General features: G+C 44.2%; 1 protein-coding gene across 2 annotated transcripts; it reads right to left on the reverse strand.

Moving 5' to 3' along the window:
* Positions 1–4,164: 4,164 nt before the first annotated feature.
* On the reverse strand, positions 4,165–14,165 carry LOC108152920 (tensin-4). 2 transcript variants are annotated; one of them, XM_017282600.2, is made up of 3 exons: positions 13,798–14,165; positions 5,313–5,588; positions 4,165–5,243 (listed from the first exon to the last, which is right to left on the reverse strand). In XM_017282600.2, exons 1-3 carry the CDS (start codon positions 13,885–13,887, stop codon positions 4,473–4,475), a joined length of 1,137 nt encoding a protein of 378 aa, XP_017138089.1. In that variant the 5' UTR covers positions 13,888–14,165; the 3' UTR covers positions 4,165–4,472. The 2 variants fall into 2 exon arrangements, with proteins under 2 accessions (XP_017138089.1, XP_017138088.1); XM_017282599.2 differs by having other exon boundaries at positions 4,165–5,246; positions 13,798–14,163.
* Positions 14,166–19,557: the final 5,392 nt, after the last annotated feature.

Genomic DNA, 19,557 nt, shown 5'->3' on the forward strand with positions numbered 1-19,557 from the left:
ATTTTTATTGAAAACCTATTATTATAATTGTTATTCTTGATTTTTATTGAATAACTATTATTATAATTGTTATTGAATAACTATTATTATAATTGTTATTCTTGATTTTTTATTGAATAACTATTATTATAATTGTTATTCTTGATAATTGTTATTCTTGATTTTTATTGAATAACTATTATTATAATTGTTATTCTTGATTTTTATCGTATAACTATTATTATAATTGTTATTCTCGATTTTTATTGAATAACTGTTATTATAATTGTTATTCTTGATTTTTATTGAATAACTATTATTATAACTGTTATTATAATTGTTATTCTTGATTTTTATTGAATAACTATTATTATAATTGTTATTCTTGATTTTTATTGAATAACTATTATTATAATTGTTATTCTTGATAATTGTTATTCTTGATTTTTATTGAATAACTATTATTATAATTGTTATTCTTGATTTTTATTGAATAACTATTATTATAATTGTTATTCTTGATTTTTATTGAATAACTATTATTATAATTGTTATTCTTGATTTTTATTGAATAACTATTATTATAATTGTTATTCTTGATTTTTATTGAATAACTATTATTATAATTGTTATTCTTGATTTTTATTGAATAACTATTATAATAATTGTTATTCTTGATTTTTATGGAATAACTATTATTATAATTGTTATTCTTGATTTTTATTGAATAACTATTATTATAATTGTTATTCTTGATTTTTATGGAATAACTATTATTATAATTGTTATTCTTGATTTTTATTGAATAACTATTATTATAATTGTTATTCTTGATTTTTATGGAATAACTATTATTATAATTGTTATTCTTGATTTTTATTGAATAACTATTATTATAATTGTTATTCTTGATTTTTATTAAATAACTATTATTATAATTGTTATTGAATAACTATTATTATAATTGTTATTCTTGATTTTTATGGAATAACTATTATAATAATTGTTATTCTTGATTTTTATTGAATAACTATTATTATAATTGTTATTCTTGATTTTTATGGAATAACTATTATAATAATTGTTATTCTTGATTTTTTTTGAATAACTATTATAATAATTGTTATTCTTGATTTTTATTGAATAAGAAGAGCCATGCCACGCTCCGATCGGCTGCCGTATAGCTGAGATATAGCGTTCAGAAAAAACAAATATTCGAATGATTTGCACATCCAACCATTCGGAAGGCTATATCTCAAATATATGGCGCCAGATCGGAGCAGGACCCACTTTCCCAGGATCGTAAGGATCCAGACTGTCGTTCGGCACCAAAATCTCGACTTCTTATATGAGGCCGATTTTTTGCAAATTTAATGATGTAACCATCATGATTTTTTGCGAAAATCGTGAGAGAATGGATGTCCTTTTTTCCGATGGCAGTCGGTTGGCAGGACTCTCCCGATCACGAAGAGCCATGCCACGCTCCGATCGGCTGCCGTATAGCTGAGATCTAGCGTTCAGAAAAAACAAATATTCGAATGATTTGCACATCCAACCATTCGGAAGGCTATATCTCAGATATATGGCGCCAGATCGGAGCAGGACCCACTTTCCCAGGATCGTGGGGACCCAGACTGTCGTTCGGCACCAAAATCTCGACTACGAAAATGAGGCCGATTTTTTGCAAATTTAATGATGTAACCATCATGATTTTTTGCGAAAATCGTGAGAGAATGGATGTCCTTTTTTCCGATGGCAGTCGGTTGGCAGGACTCTCCCGATCACGAAGAGCCATGCCACGCTCCGATCGGCTGCCGTATAGCTGAGATCTAGCGTTCAGAAAAAACAAATATTCGAATGATTTGCACATCCAACCATTCGGAAGGCTATATCTCAGATATATGGCGCCAGATCGGAGCAGGACCCACTTTCCCAGGATCGTGGGGACCCAGACTGTCGTTCGGCACCAAAATCTCGACTTCTTATATGAGGCCGATTTTTTGCAAATTTAATGATGTAACCATCATGATTTTTTGCGAAAATCGTGAGGAAATTGATGTCCTTTTTTCCGATGGCAGTCGATTGGCAGGACTCTCCCGATCACGCAGAGCCATGCCACGCTCCGATCGGCTGCCGTATAGCTGAGATATAGCGTTCAGAAAAAACAAATATTCGAATGATTTGCACATCCAACCATTCGGAAGGCTATATCTCAGATATATGGCGCCAGTTCGGAGCAGGACCCACTTTCCCAGGATCGTGGGGACCCAGACTGTCGATCGGCACCAAAATCTCGACTACGAAAATGAGGCCGATTTTTTGCAAATTTAATGATGATTTTTTGCGAAAATCGTGAGAGAATGGATGTCCTTTTTTCCGATGGCAGTCGGTTCGCAGGACTCTCCCGATCACGCAGAGCCATGCCACGCTCCGATCGGCGGCCGTATAGCTGAGATATAGCGTTCAGAAAAAACAAATATTCGAATGATTTGCACATCCAACCATTCGGAAGGCTATATCTCAGATATATGGCGCCAGATCGGAGCAGGACCCACTTTCCCAGGATCGTGGGGACCCAGACTGTCGATCGGCACCAAAATCTCGACTTCTTATATGAGGCAGATTTTTTGCAAATTTAATGATGTAACCATCATGATTTTTTGCGAAAATCGTGAGAGAATGGATGTCCTTTTTTCCGATGGCAGTCGGTTGGCAGGACTCTCCCGATCACGAAGAGCCATGCCACGCTCCGATCGGCTGCCGTATAGCTGAGATCTAGCGTTCAGAAAAAACAAATATTCGAATGATTTGCACATCCAACCATTCGGAAGGCTATATCTCAGATATATGGCGCCAGATCGGAGCAGGACCCACTTTCCCAGGATCGTGGGGACCCAGACTGTCGTTCGGCACCAAAATCTCGACTTCTTATATGAGGCCGATTTTTTGCAAATTTAATGATGTAACCATCATGATTTTTTGCGAAAATCGTGAGGAAATTGATGTCCTTTTTTCCGATGGCAGTCGGTTGGCAGGACTCTCCCGATCACGCAGAGCCATGCCACGCTCCGATCGGCTCCCGTATAGCTGAGATATAGCGTTCAGAAAAAACAAATATTCGAATGATTTGCACATCCAACCATTCGGAAGGCTATATCTCAGATATATGGCGCCAGATCGGAGCAGGACCCACTTTCCCAGGATCGTGGGGACCCAGACTGTCGTTCGGCACCAAAATCTCGACTACGAAAATGAGGCCGATTTTTTGCAAATTTAATGATGTAACCATCATGATTTTTTGCGAAAATCGTGAGAGAATGGATGTCCTTTTTTCCGATGGCAGTCGGTTGGCAGGGCTCTCCCGATAACGAAGAGCCATGCCACGCTTCGATCGGCCTATAAATAGCCTAGATATAGCCAAAGTAAAAATGCAAATTAAATCCGTAGCTAAATGGCCGTAAATGAGAAATTTCGAATTTCAATACCAGGCGAACAGAAATTAGCAGAAGGCAACTTCACTTTTGGTCAGCCCAAAAGTATGCAACAAAAATTTAATTTGGATGAGTTTCCTTCTAGGGATTTCTGTTCGCCCGGTACCTCGGTCTGTGATCCGATCTTGGCGTGCGATTCCAGTGATCGGAAGAATGTCCCTGCTTTGATAGAGTTCTTATTAAGGATAAAGGATATATTACCCGCTTAAACACTTACTTTCCTCAGCCATTTCATTTCCGGTTAGGGCGTGCCACGCACCCTGGAGTCCTTGTCAGTGATCAAGGATATTATATCAAATATTTGCATTCTCCCTGCTATTTATTTGTCGAGCAATCTGTACCACGCCTCTTTTGATGAGGTCTACAAGTCTATAGGTCGGTGGCTGAACGCCCGGACACTCCCTGCAACCACTAAAACGTTTGTCGTTGCTGCTAATTATTTATGCCACCGAAATGTTGCCGCCAACATGTTGCCAAGCGCATTGCGTCGAGAGCTCCACGAGCCGCACTTAAAAAATTAATGAGAGCCACTTGAATCGCTAATCACATGTAAGTGAAGCGTTCCCTGGCCAACCCTCCCCCAGAACTCATCTCACTCACTCAGCGGTTGGAGAGGGAGGGGTATGAGGGGGTGACAGGAAATCGTGTGGATTGCTGGGGCGTGGACACAGATTGAACCCTCTGGAGGGTTGCATTTGCGGATTGCATTGTTCGATCTTTATTTACGTATAATTTACTTTCACAATAGAAAACTTATCAATACGAATAGAAATATTTCAATTAATTGGTAAATGGTGGACCCTTAATGTACAACTAAAGCCGGGGTTACTTGCCCCCCAGATCCCGATTTAGATCCATAAACTATATCACAAAGCCTCCTTAGTGGACTAATACGCATAGAAAAAAAAAACAATTCCTATATAATATTTCTTTCACCTATCGTTCCCTTTGCAGTTCGATATTAATAACCCCCTTAAATTACCCCATTTCCACCCTCTTATTCTATATTTCAATGCTCTTGGCCTGCAGACTCTTGAGGATGCCCAGGAGCTGCAGAGACTCCAGCGGTTCGAAATCGTCCGCATAGCGGACCGCCGACGGCTTGACCACATGTCGCTCCCTGGGCATGTCCAGTGTGAGGGGAAGCTGCTCGGCCATCACCGAGTGGTGGGTGATCAAGGCCTTGAGAGTGCTGAACTGTTTCTTGGCCCCCTTCAGGCGATACATCTGGGTGCGGGTGGACTGCACCGGGTACGTCTTCACCTTCCGTTCGAGGCGCAGACAGAGCTCGAAGTGGCGGGGAGTGCTACGGCGGAGCAGGAAGCTGCCCGGGGTCGACTGCTGCAGATGCTCTTGGGCGGCCTTCGCACTGATGCGGGGCTGGTACCAGGCGCAGGCCAACAGTTCCGGCTCCTCATCATCATCATCGTCCTCGGTGCTGTTGCTGCTGTTGTAGCGGGGCAGGGATGTCCGCTTTTTGGGCGAGCTGCGTCGCTGTTTTTTGCTCGATGTGTTCTCCACCAGTAGTTGGCAGCAGTCGGAGATTCCGGCATCGGAGTCATCCTCCTCCTTGTTGGAGTCGCTTGGCTGACTGCTCTGCCAGCAGTTGAGCGACAGTAGCGACTTCTGGGGCGAGCGTTTGGGCGTGTCCGCATGGCTACTGCTGGATATGGAGCTGGTGTTGGAGTTGGAGTTGGAGCTGCAGCTGCAATCGGCATCTCTTTCTTCCTCCTCTTCTTCCGCATCGGCCTGGTACGAGGAGTCGAGAAGGTCCTGCTGAAGAGAGAAACCATCTGGTTAGTCTTCCATTTTAAATGGAACTTTCTTCGGGGGTCTACTAACCTCATCATAATCACTGGTAGGGTCCTCATTCAGTGTTCGCTCCTTGTGCGAGGGTTGGGCAAATAGTTTGCGCTGCAGAAAGTTCTTCATGCTATCGTAGACCTTATGGGTGCGACTCTGGCTGGGCTCCTCGGCTGGCACTGTCACTGCTGCTGCCGCTGCCACTGCCGTTGGGAACTGCAGTTTGTTGCTCCATTGTTGGCATTTCTCGAAGGACGAGTCATTGTACTGCCCATAGATGTCCGAATAGGCCGGACACTTGATGGCATTGCGTAGCTGTCGGAACGAGAACAAACAAGGTGAAATTGTTGGTTAGTTTTAGCCGAAAGAATTTGTACCAAATGTCACATAAATCTTGTATCCCCGAATATAACAAATCCTGAGCCCCAGCCCCAGCTCCATGCTCACATTTTTTCCGTCGAAGAGTGCTCTTATGTAACGAGAACCATTCAGATAACACACCATTATCCCTGTTTTTGTTTCACAGTCTCCTAGTGCGCTTTGTTCAGCTCTTGCCATTGTCATACTCGTACCAATCCCATTCCCATTCCCATTTTCAGGGACCTTTCCCTTTCTCAAATCTCTCTCGACTATCGCCCGACTCTCATCCGACTCCGACTCCGACTCCTGCTAATGCTTTTGGGTCAGTGCCTCCTGCTGCTGTGATATCCTTGTAATGCGCTTGCTCTACTTGTTCATTGTTGTATAATTTGCCAGCCTGTTGTTTTCACTTCTCGTATTTGCCTTTCATTTCGCCCATAAAATATTCATAAGGCAGGCAGGCAGCACATGAGTACCAGAGTACCAGAGTACCAGGGGTTCCAAGGGCTCGAAGGGATGCGGATCCTAGCTAGCTTTCCCTCACTGTCACATGAAAATATTTGAATAATGCTCGCTTTTGACTTTAAACTTGTAGCAGTTCCACTGCTGCAACTGCTGTTCCTGCTGCTGCTGACGCTGTTCCTTGTGGCAAGATAAGGGGTTTCCTTCTACTGATCTTTAATAACTTTCGCCACTTCTAGAACTCAGCGACTGCCAGGGAAGTGTACATGTATGTGGATATGTCGGGTAAACCATGGGAATTCGAGTTCAAAGGCTTCTATAACAACACCTTGCGGAGACGTGTAACGCAAGTTGTCTACAATGGTCTCTGGACGGATCCCATGGTAAGGGGCAGGGATCCGGACTCGGCAGATCCTGCCGCTTGCCCAGGTCCCTGGAATCCGCTCATCGCTCTGGCTGTTGCTGCTGCTGCTGCATCCTTTGTTCTAGTCTAGTGGAAGAGGGAGAACAGATCTCATTCCGCTGCTGGCACACCCCTTTTTGGCACGAATCGAAATGCTTAAATCCATTGCGTGTGCGACACTTCAGCACGCACACACTCGCAACACTCGTGCAACACTCCAAAAAATGGCAAAATAATGAGCATTCAATTGAATGGCAGTCCGGGACAATGGCCTTCCAGGTAGTGGCTCTCTCTCTCTCTCTCTCTCTCTATACGTGGGATAATGAATCTGGATTCAATGGATAAAGAGTAAGGGGAGCGGGAGCGGGAAGAGGGGAGTGGCTCGCCTCTCTCATAATTCAACACATTCAATAAATTCCAAATGCAAACCAAACAAAGGAAGTGTAGACACAGAACTTCCGTTGCACCATTGATTTGCATTTCCAATTGAAAATCTTGCTTATATGTGAATGTGAACGGACAAACCGACCCGACGAAAATTGTTTCTACATCTTGTCCAATGCCCATTAATTCGGAGCCAACGAGCCATGGCCAAAAGAGTTTCTTTGATGTGGCCACGCAGCGCATAAATCTGCTGGAGATTGACCAACAGAACATAACAACAGAACAGTGAGCAGGGGGCAGGGGAGCAAAGATGGGCTGGGGGGCGGGGGGCGGGGGGGAAAGCGGCGTGAAAATGCCTCAAAGTGTACCTTTTATCGGCTTAAATCAAACACACAATGGGCCAACAAGCGTTTAATGGCTACGATTCTTGCCAGTTACATGAGTTTTAATTTATGCAAGCCAAGGCCCAACCGAACCGAACCAAACCCCAAAAAAGGAACCGAGGAACAGTAATTTCAATGATAATAGACCCCAAAGAAGATTCCAAAATGAAATCAAGAGAAAGAAACAGAAACAGAAAGAGGAAAACTTGAGCCTCTCCATACAGTAGTGACCAAAATATCAAAAGGTGTTGGCGTTGCCCTCGTTTGATTGTGTGCGTGCTAATGCAATAATCATAGGTCTGGGAGACCTCTTCTCTGCATCAATCCCTCTGTCTGTCTGTCCCTGATCCTGCCCTGCGGAAAGGTAACTCTAATTGATGATGAAGCATAGCCCCGAGCCCACTGGCACGGCACTCTGTTCGGGCTTCTATCTATCGTATCTCTTTGTTTGGCCTGCGAGGTGTTAGCATATTTTCGTAATCAAAATGTGTTACAATAAAAACTCGAGGAAAACTCAGGTAAGAGAGAAGAGAAGAGCAGAGTAGAGAAGAGCAGCCAACGCATCGGAGCACCTTCGACAGCTGACGGACAACAAAAGAAGATAGAGGGAACCCTTCGGTCTTTCGGTCGCCCTTTTCCTCATTCCTCCATGCCTTTTTTGGTCTTATAAAAACAGTTGTTAAATTTTCATTTATTGTGAATTTAGAGTGAGTCGGAACGGGGAGGGGAGGGGAGATCGGGAGGGAAAAGAAAAATTAGTTGAAGTGGCAGGGCAAGATGAGTTGATGAATTTATTGAAATGTTTCCTTTTTGTCTATCCACATGAGTACCACCGAACTCCGAGCAGCGCCACTTGAGGTCCCACACAGAGGACTCATGGACATATGCCTGAATTTTCAGCCATGAAAAATCAAGCAGCTGTTGAAGGACCCAGGACCCACCCTTCCTGGGCGGCCCAAACCACAACCTGCAGCTTTTCAGTGGTTCTTCCTGGTGGCTATTAAATTGCAACCGCAATAACGCTAACCACTCGCTTATCCTCACAAATTGGGCAATTGCCAAAGCAGCTGTGCGGCCAAAACAAAACTCCTCCACCTTCTGTTTTCCAGAAGCCCTCCTCCCCCTTCCTGCACCTCCTCCTCTAGCAACCCACCACCCATTCCACCCTCAGTTCCGTCCTCTGTTCCACTGTTCCATGGCAATATCAATGAAATTTTGAAGATTCCTTTAGACATTTTCAAATGGAAATTAGTAATATTTCAGATGGTCGCGAGCATTAGGGAAACATTTTTGAATATTTTGTAGACATTTCGCTTTTAGTTCCAGCTAATTTGACAGTTTAATGCCACACGAACGAGCGGAGCGGAGCAGCGTTCAAAGTGATCTCCGGCACACACGTGTCGTGTCTGTTCGGGGCTTTCAAAATGTCAGAGATACATGGACTCGCGAGTAGTTTATGACATTTTTTAAAAACATGTCTTTCGCTGGCACACACATCTTTCGCTCACCCTCCCCTCTCCTCCCTCGCCATCCTCCAAAAAAGACACACTTTTCAGGGAACCAGCGGAAAAGTTTTTGTTAAACGAGTTCGTTTTTTGGGGATCGTAAAATGATTTTCCCACTAATTTAGTTTTATATGCAGGGAAAATGTTTATGGTTTCGTTTCTTGTGTTTGATATTTTTTTTTATAGCAATTAGCTTTGCCTTTTGCTAGAAAATCCTTTGTTTAGACACGTGTGGCGTGTGGCATTGGCTTCTTTTTATGGCGTTCCGTTCCGAGGCTTTTCTGTGGCATTTTTATAGGTGTAAAAAAATGGGTCATATAAAAAATTATTGAAATGTGAAACGAATTGAGTTGTTTCTTTTCTGTTACTCTGGCTGTATATTCTGTGTGCGTTTTATGTGAGTTTAAAAAACCATTTTGATGGGTTTATTAAATGCAAATTAAAAAATTGTTGAAATTTTAATTTTATTTTATGGGCGCAGGTCGTTTTCTTTGTATTTTCTTGTGTGTGGGTAGAGAATTCTCAAGAGGGTATCTTTTGAGGAGGGTCTCCTATGCAGATGAAGTGGAACAACGGCGGGGGATAGGGGTATCCCCTCCATTCGTACAAGTGGCATGGTATGGTCAAGGCAATGAACTTTTCGAATTTATCATTTTGAGGGTTAGCGAACAATTTAATTAGAGAGACTCTCTCTCGCCCTCTCTCTCACTCTCAGGAAACTAGGCAACTTTGTCCGCAACTAGGGAAAAACTACGAGTACTGGTTGGTATTATGTGCTCTTGGTCTAGTCACTCCAGTCAACTTATGCTGTCTGTACTCGTAGTTTTCGCATGCAAATAGTTTGCCCGAGAGTCGGCTCTAGAGTCGTTTCGTCGTCTAATGCACACACAAATCCTTGGCGGGAAGCCATATGAAACTCAAACAGCTCGACGTGGAACCGGGACACGGGACACGGGACACGGGACACCGGAGCGGTTACGGGAATGGACAACGTGCCGGTGATAACGATGATGTTGGCCGCCTGGTTTGCTGGCCGCCGGACTGTTGGGCAGTGACGGGCAGACGCTAAACCAAACCCAAAACTATTTGTAGCCAGGCCCTACACGTACGTAGATACAGAGAGAGAGAGAGGGAGAGAGAGAGATATATAGACGGGTTGGATATACCGTTGAAAGCTTTTTTGCATATTTGCATTACATTTTCATGGCGTGGCATGTGGCAAACAAAACGAGGAACAGGACAGTGCAGCGGGGGGCACGGGGCGAAACACGAGCACACTGCGAAAATTTATATTGAGTCGAGCGTAAAAATAACAATGCAGACAGATGATGGTCGACGAAGGAAGGCAGACAGTAGACGGCGGACGGCGGACGACGGACGACGGACGGCAGACGGCAGACAGCATGAAAATAAGTGAAATTGTTGTTTACTCAAAACGACGGGGCTAGTCCGGAGTCACACTCAGATACAGATCGTCAGATACAGATACAGCAACAGCAACAGCTACAGCTACATTCGTGAGCAGTGAGCAGTAGTTTGGCAAAATATGGAGCATAAATTACAACAATGCATGCAATGCAATGCAATGAAAGGCAATGCAATCCGAGTCTTGCCAGTCGCCGGCTATTTAATTATGCTCATCAATTGTGCAGCTTTCTGTTGCAGTCGCAATTGCAGTGCCCCCCGCCCCCGCCCCCCCATCAACATGCCACTAATAAATCTTTCGGTTTAGTCAACAAGGCAGCGGCGTCGTCTGCTGGTTGGAAATTTCAAATTAAATGCACTTAAAAGCATCGCAATTAATTTCTATCCTTAGAATTTCCACTTACCGATGCGCCGAGCCGAGCCCCAAAATCAAAGCCCCATCCATCCCCCTTCACATGCCCTCGAAAATACATTTTACATGTGTAGAACACGACCATGGGATATAAGCATTAATCATTGGCCTTGAGGGGGCGACGGAGCGACGGAGCGAGAGTTCTTATGGGGAAAGTGCATTAAAATGCCTTAGAATTTAAATGCCTCAGCTCATTGCTGCTAATCGTCGCCAGAAGTTGATTTAATTTTAGCTGCATCTCATCGAGAATTATGAGGCCTATCATGCGCCAGACCAGAGAAGTCGATCCCAGCCAAGATCTCCGCAATCCAGCCGGAGCGGCAGGAAGGGCACGATAGACAGAGCAGACCAGAAGCCACTTAGGCAGGGCGATGATGGCGTCGGAGCATGGCACCATAAAGTACCCCGAGAGGAAGATGCCCCAAAACGGATTCCTCCAACAGAAGATACGCATATTTGTGTGTGTGCCTCGGCTCCATTGTGAGTCTAGGCGCATGTTTATGCAGGAGAGAGTATCATGAAACTATAAATCATAACTACATTCTTCCTGCAGAAGATGCTACGCTTAGGCGGAGAACATTCATGGAACTATAACTCAAATGTACACATAAGAATTCCGTGTAATTTCGATCGTCGTAGAGGGAGAAAGAGAGGACGATTGATCCACTCCTTTGCCAATGCTGATCTCCGTACTATAGTAACTCCAAGGCACAAACATATCAACTCAATTCCGCTTTCAGGGTATCTTTTGCTTTCTTAATTGTTTTAGATTTTAATCTAGGCAATATGGTTGCAGTTCCCCTCCTTTGCCATCCTCCCCAACTGCACGAACATATGGTCATCTCAGAAACGACAGACCGCGTCCAGCTGACATCCCAAGCCAACAGTTGGGTGACAATTTTATTAGTTCTGGTCTTTTGCAGCTTGTCTCGATTCCATTTTGAACGAGTGCCGCCTCGTATCTTTGACCCGCGACAGGCAATGCGATGCGATGCGATGCGATGCGATGCGCTGCGATGCCTTTTATCTCGTATCGTGAGTCGGCTAATTGAAATCGTTTGTCAGCACACAGCCCCATCCCAGCCCAGGCCAGTCCGTTCTGTAAACAGACAGGCAATTCTCTCGGGCAATAGATTTTGATAACGGATGCGGATTCTCGGTTCTGTATTGGGGAGGTGTCGAACGATTTACGCTGCCTGAGATATGCTCAGAGTTCTGGGGAAGCATCTGAGAGATGGAATTCCAGACTCTGCATTCTTGCACTTTTCAGTTTGAAGAACTCTTTTGTGCGGTTCAAGTCTTCTAGGTAAATCAACTCCCGTTGCGGCCACACCCGTCACAGCGTCAAGCGTCAAGCGACAACAACTTCCTATTTCAAAAGACAATCCTTTAGGGAGCCCAAACACGGCTACACCCACAACAAAAAATTGAATAAAAGGAAGGAAAACAAGACAGATTTCCATAGATCAAAACAAAAAGAATCCGAGTCGAGATAAAGTGGCAGGGCCATAGTACTATGGTATGGTATGGTGTGGTATGGCAACGGTGTGGGATGGGATGGGATGGAATGGAATGGACTGGCCATGGCCATGGCCCTGTCTCGGGCTCTGGCTCTGGGATGGGTGTCAATTCCCGTGAAAAATGACAGGCGCAGAAGGAACAATGATGGAAAATGCACAGAGCACAGAGCACGGAAGATAAAAGAGGAGTAGCCGGGGCAGAAGGCAAAACGCAAACTGTCATTCAGTTTGAAATTACAAACTTTTTTCCCCAGATTTTGTCGCTCTTTTAAATAAATATTTTGATAAATGGTGAGGCGGATGGTGTGGTGGTACGGTACGAGTGGCTGGACTGGATGCTGTTGCCTGAGCGCATTGTCACTCTATGTATCTGCAGCATCGGAGAGCGGGGAAGTCAAAGCAGGAGATTAGTAAAGCAAAGTAGCTACCTAAGAAGATTTGTACCCAGATCTGGAGAAAATGAGACACCAGAAAGAGAGAGAGTTGACTTTTTGTATTCAGGTAGCTTCTCAGGTAGTTTGTCTTAATTAAGATATTTGACTAATCTGCTTTTGGGAATCATCATCATCATCATCAGAGCCAGAGACAGAGACAGAGCCAGAGCCAGAGACAGACGTCGCCATTGCCATTCCACACAGTCGACTTATAGCGACGATAAAGCCTAGTTAGCGCTTATCGCTAATCAAATACAAATACTCAAATAGAAATCCATTTAGTCGAATCAATCATTATCTTTATGGGCGAGGAGCAACATATGTTTCCATTTCCCCGATCCCATTCCCCAGGTTCAGTGCGTATTCCGTTTGTTTGCTCTACTTATCGCCAGAAATCGCTGCATTTACAATTTGATTTATTTGATTTATTTTCCTGATTTCTGTTTGTTGGCTTAACGCCCGGCTTAGGTCTCCTCTTCTCCCCCTCCCCCTCTGTCCCAATCTCTCTGTCTCTGTCTGTGTCTGTGTTTGTTTTATATACTTTGATTTGGTTTTTATGCAAATCATATTTATTTGATTCTATGTGATTTAGTGTTCCACTGATTTACGCCGACAGTCGAGTTTATTATGCTTCAGTGTCCGCTCTTGCTGTGTTGTTGTGGGATCTCCTATCTGTGACACTAAATCATTTTAATTGTTGTCGTTTCGTGTTTTGAATTTCGTTATGCACCCCAGAACCCAACTCCCCAACTTCCCAGCCACCGCTCCCCCGCTCCACCGCTCTCCACAGATGGTCAACATGGAACGGAGTTTACTGTTGATAGTATAGTGCTAAGAGTGCGTGGGTTGTCATGGGCGATACTACTAGATCGAACTCTGCGTCTCCCTGTGGGAGTGTGTGGGGGAGTGTGAAATCTGAATGGATTATTGGGGGGGTATCTGTGTAATGTGTGTGATATTCTATAAACTATGATAGCAGATCTCTTGAATGGTCTCAAGGATATTCACTTAACTGAGATTTTCCAGTGCGTAAATACCACACAATGTGTGTTCTTTTAAAGGATCGATCGTACTCTAGAAGAGCCACGTTTAATTCCCCTTTTGAGCCTTTCATATCACTAAAAGTCCTTAGAGTAGTTATTATTACAAATCTCCCTGCCTTACCTAACTGTCCTGCACCCCTTTCCTGAGATAGTCCGAAACTATTCCCCCGTTTGAATATTCTTCAAGACTCACCATCTTGTTCTTGGTCTGCGTATCCTTCTTGTTGCGTTTGTTGATGTTATCCGTGGCGCCAAAGCGATTGTATTGGAACAGGCGACCCATTTTGAGCAGTTTTTTGTTTCGGTTTTCCGCTATGTATGTTTACACTTCACTCAGAAAAAAAAACAAAATACCGCGTATGCCGCAAGTATGCAAAAGTCGTAATCTTGGGAAACTTATGAGGTTCTTTCCGTCGAAATGTGTTCAATAATTTAGCGCGTAATCGAATCAAAGTCGAAGTCGAAGTCCGAAGTGAAGGAAGCGAGCGAGTGCGGAGTCCAGAGTCCGGGGAGCAATGCGAGCGATCAGTTCGAAGTGCGCAGAGGGAATGAAATGAAACGCCACCGAATGCATTCGAAAAAGTACAACGGAAAATGAGCACGAGACGAAAGCAAAGAAGAAGCATGGCAGGCAGTCAGCAGGCAGCAGGCAGCAGGCGGCAGCGCCCATGGCTAGGGTGAGGGTGACTGAGGCGAGAGAGAGAGAGAGATAGAGAGACAGAGTGAGAGAGAGTGAAGAGAGAGGAACGAGGGCAGCGGCAGAGATACAAATTTCATGACAGGCAGACGACGTCAGCGTCGACGTCGACCGGCGCTGTTCATGCATTTACCGCTAGTTCTATGCCTCTGTGTGCCTGTGTGTGGCTATGTGTGTGAGTGAAGAAAAACCAACACAGGCACACAAAGAGAGACCGACACACACAAACACGCAGAGGAACAAACACACACACACAAGCAAAGTCACAACGGCAGTCACACACAGAGGAACGAACACTCAAAACAGCAGCAGAGGCAAAATAGACGAAGAAAAAACCACTCCAACAAAAAGCGAAATGAGAAAAATTTACTACAACTACACTGAGAGAAAAAAATCGAGGCAAAACAAAAAGGACAGTACAAAAGTACAAAATGAGAGGAACTTCTGTTTTGGGCATGGTAGGGCTGGCGGCAAGGGCTTTTGGGGCGGCGACGGAAGAGAGTGAATGAAATGCGAGGGCTGTAATACAGCCCGGAGTTTGAGTTTGAGTCGGACGGACGATTGCCGGCTGACTGCTGACCCAGGGGTAGGTGAGCGAGTGGTTCGGTGAGTCCTCAACAAGTTGAGTCAAGAGTGGGTGGTTGCAAGGGGCAGGGGCAGGGGCAGGCTGGGCCGCTGGCGAGCGAGTCATTCATTTTGGACAGCAGAAGGAAAAGCGTCCAAGCCAAGTTTTTGACTTTTCATTTCTGTACGTCCGTACGAGTATTGAAGGCTTTGGCGCCCTGTGCGAGTGCTTCACTGTATGCGTGAGTGTTTCCCCCCCGTACGAGTGGGCGAGTGTGCGAGTGTGCGAGTGTGTCATTGATGCACGCTCTACATTTGGCTTCTTCATTTGCCTCTGGGTGCCTTTTGCTTATTTGTTTAACGTACACTCGTAATCGTACCACCCACTCGGATGCACTGCCTCCTGGGCGCCATTCCCCATTCCCCAGCCCCCAGCATCTCGACTACATTGAAACTTTCAGCTTCTTCTTGTTCGTTCGCCTTTTTGCCCGAGCCGAGCATAAAATAAACACAAAAAACTTTTGCAGTCTCATTCAGCAGTGGGATCCAAAGGTCCCCACCCCACAGCATGCCGTAATTATCATTATCCTTTGCCTCTCGCTTTCCCGCTCCTCCTCTCTCACTCGGTCGCTCCCATTTTGCGCTTTTCATTTTCGCTTTTTTCCCGTGCTGTTTATACAGGCAACTATGGCACTTTAATTGAAGTCAATTTTTTATACTCTGTGGTAACTTTTACTGCTGCTGCTTCCCCCCAGCCACCCCAGCCACCCTACCCCACTACCCCAGCTGCCTTTTGGAGCCATTTTCATTGAAAATAATTTTGCAACTTATTAGCACCTCCGGAAATTATGAGTTCAAGCTTTTTTGTGGCTTGTTTACGAGGCTGCGCTTGGCTCGTTCCATTTTCTCATTTCCCATTTTCCCTATTTTCACCATTTTCCCCATTTTATTATTAATTGAGCTGCTCCGCTTTTGGCTTCTGGCGCTCCCCCTTTGTTCCCCACTTAATTAGTGCGACGCCTCGGAAGGATGCTAGTTCCATCAGGAGTGCAGTGCAGCGGATAGTTTGAGGCATAAACCATCAAAGGATCGGGTTAATTGAAACCGTTTGCGGGGAGGAATATACTATACTATACTTTTTACTGGAGTTTCAGAACAGCTGCAGCTAATACCTGATCAAACCCCTAAGAAACCTAATATATCATACTAAAATCCCCTTTTCTCCCTCTGCCTTATAGTAATCCCATATTTTTGCTACTCTTTCAGGCCTGCCCCCGATAAAGAATTGAATCCTGACAAAAATATTACCCACATTTTGCACCCCTCTGGACAAAATAATTTTTTATGGCAGGAAATCAGAGCCAAAGGACTGCTGATTATAATTAGATTATAACATTAATAAGTCGCTTTAACAAATGTTCAAATTTTCCGCTTTGTAGCCAGCATATATCGCATCATCCCACAGTGCGACAGTGCCACAGTGCCACCCTCTTCCCCTTGGGTGGCGGTGGCATGACGGTGACCCTCCTTTGGCTTAGCTGATATTTTGGCAACAGTTGCGAAAATTGAATTCGGTTGCAGCGTTTAATAAAATATCCCATTTTCCATTGTATCGCATCGCATCGCATCGCATCGATGAGAAAGCACTTTCGGGACACTTAAGGAGCGCAACGAGAGAATACTCTCGTACATAAATCAAGTGCAACCCCCTGAGAGCCCGACTGAAGAGAGCTGCTGCTCATCGCTCGCTTGTGTGAATTGCAGTTTCATTAGATAGAAAGCTTTTCACTCCCACTCTGAGGTTGATTTGTCATCACAATAACATCAATTTTCTTGGAGATTTTCGTTTTTGATTTTTCCAATTGAATGTTGTGTAAATTTTGGCAGCTGTTCCCAGAACCCCATCCCCCGTTCCCATCCTCCGAAAGGGCAGGGCAGCACTTAATGTTCGTCAATTATTTGCAGTAATTTGCAATATTTTCCTAAATGCCTCGCCACTCAATGGTGATCCTCCCCTTAAATTGTTTTTAATGGCCATTTGCACTTACAGAGCAGCCATTGACTGCAGGCTACACCCCCGCACTCCCCGGACCCCGCACCCCCGCGTAATGGCTTCATCAGGCTCTCCATCGACAGCGATAAATGGCCTATAAGGAACTCTCGGATTTCTGTTCTGTTTGTTATTGTTGTTCAGGTCGTTTGGTTTTACTTTTCGGCATTTAATTTACGAGTATAGTCGCATCGCATCGCATCGCGTAAGAAAAATAAATGTTAATTTATTGACAGAGACAATGGCAGCAAAATAAGGCTCTTTCGAATTTCGATTTCGGTTTCACATCACACACCACACCAGGAGGCCGACAGCAAGTGTTAAAAATGTAGTTAACAGATAGGCTTTAACAACAATTTGTTTCTGAAAGAAACCAAAGAACGAATGCAACCAGCACCAGCACCATCGCCCAGACACAGCTCCAGGGCTTCAAGATTGCGTCTGGCTCTGAGTCTGAGTCTGAGTCTAGGGGTCTGGGGGCTTTCCCATTGAAGAATATATGGCCTGCGGTGTCTTTGTGTGGCTTGGAGTTCTTTCTTTAAATTCCACATTTTTTTCTTTCATCTTTAACCCGATTCTCAAGTGTCTCTAGCAATTATGTATCTTTATAAATGATTTGTTAGGGGTGGTCTGCTGCTCTATCTCAAGTGGTTCGGGTCTCTGGGTAATCCTTTATTTTATACGCATACTTATGTATTATCCATCCCAAAAATTATGTGTGAAAACCATTAAATCTAACTTTAATTGTTTTCTGCTTGTTGCACTGTTGTCAAAGCCTCTGGGGCACTGGCTGTTCGTTTTCCATTTTTCCCATTTCCCCATTTTCCCATTTGGATTTTAAATTTTGGTTTACGACTGCGCGCCGGCAAGTTCTACAGATATTTTTTAATTGCTGCGCTTTGCGTTTTTCAATGTTCTCATTTTATATGTTTTGTGTTTTGTGCTGTGTGTTGTGTGTTGTGTGTCTGTTTTCCCCCCTAAACAGAGCCCCGCCCAGCTCCAGAATCATAAATCATTTTGGGGTTTCTTTGGGGGAGGGCAAACATCGCCCTTTTTGAATAATTTTTGTTGTTTAATTTTGATTTAGCTTTGAAGAAGCGGGCAACAGTTTTTCTTATTCATATTTTATAGGACATTAACTTGTCCCAAAAGATAATTTTATTTGACATGGCCTTAGTGGAGAGGCAGTGCAGCAGTAGTCGCTGTAGAGAGGAGACTTTCCATAGTTAGCATTTCTCGATCGATCAGTCATTTATCAAATGTCAGCAAAAGTTTCTTTCACTTTACCTTTTCTTTTCCCATCAATCGGACGAGCACCGCCCTTTCCCATATTTCTTCTGATAAAAAAAGCGCCCGCTGCATTTTGGAATTTCTCACACGTTTCGTTATATATCAAATTTATGTATGTTGTAGTCGGAGGGCTCTTGTTTATTTTCCCTTGCATTCTCCGTAATGGTTTCGATAACGCCCACATTAACGAGAACTTTCCGTTCGCTTCGGTTGAACAATGAAAACGATTTTCCAGCAGCACAAACAATTATAGCGATGCATAAATTAGGCACAACCCAACTTGAATAACTAATTTCCTGTACGGCAATTACTAAAAAAAAAAAACAGAGAAAGAGAAGCAGGCACAATCTACATATGTACATATGTACATGCGAGTAAGGGAACAAAACGTTTGTTCCCTTACAATTCCAATTCCAGTTCCAATTCCAAGACCTATTCCGATTCCAAGACCAAGTGCACGCTTAATGAGCATATTTGGATGCATGATACATTTAATCGCTGGAAAAATGCACACAAAACGTATCCCGTACCCCGTACCCCAAATGGACCCGGACCCGGGAGTCAAAGAGGAATTTCGAACCAATAAAAAAACGTGACAAAATGCAAGTTTGTGATAGCAAAGTGTGACCCTATTTCCGAGCCAGAACGAATGGTAGTTTTTTATGCGCACACAGAACCGCAGAACCACAGAACAACCACAAAAAGAGCAGAACAGAGCAGAACAGAGCAGAACAGAGCAGAACAGAGCAGAGCAGAGCAGAGAGTGCTCGGCTCGATAAGGTGGAACACGACAGAACAGAATAGATCGCTGCATTTAATGCAGAACATTTTGATAGAGGTGGAGGTAGGGGTAGGGGTAGGGCATCGGGAATCGGGGATCAGGGTTACGGGTTACGGGTTACGGGGGGTTTTTTATTTACGTTCCTACTTCAGAACAGACAAATAAATCGTAATTGGCGTACGAGGGTTTTTTTTTTTATTATACGATAGGATCGTCTCGTATCGAGTGGTTCGGGGTCTTTTTTTTCATGCTCATTAAAATGGATAAAATGGAAAACTCGTAGCGTAGCGTGAAAAACTGCCGAAACGGGCCAGGAACAATTTCCAAGTGGCGTTTTGCGGTTGCGGCCTTTGTTTTCTAGGGCCCTTTTCCTCTCCGTGGCGGAAGTAGTGAAGTGTTATCGCCACTGGAAAATCTGTAGAACGATGGCGGAGTAATGATAGATGCCGTAGTGCTGCTGAAGGTGCCGTTTTCCTTTGTTCGGTCGGCGTCGAGGAGATATGGCAAAAGATACGACAGAGTGAGAGTGCGAACAGCTGCCCAGAGGTTTGTTTAGGTTTTCGTTTCGTTC

Source organism: Drosophila miranda, chromosome XR, assembly GCF_003369915.1.
Source record: "Drosophila miranda strain MSH22 chromosome XR, D.miranda_PacBio2.1, whole genome shotgun sequence".
Lineage (NCBI taxonomy): Eukaryota > Metazoa > Arthropoda > Insecta > Diptera > Drosophilidae > Drosophila > Drosophila miranda.

What these genes read in the sequence shown, in the direction of transcription:
- LOC108152920 (XM_017282599.2), bottom strand. Translation starts at nt 13,887, where the DNA reads ATGGGTCGCCTGTTCCAATACAATCGCTTTGGCGCCACGGATAACATC. An exon ending in CGCAGACCAAGAACAAGATG is followed by an intron (nt 5,589 to 13,797) that starts GTGAGTCTTGAA and finishes TCGTTCCGACAG; the next exon opens with CTACGCAATGCCATCAAGTG. An exon ending in CTACCAGTGATTATGATGAG is followed by an intron (nt 5,247 to 5,312) that starts GTTAGTAGACCC and finishes TTCTCTCTTCAG; the next exon opens with CAGGACCTTCTCGACTCCTC.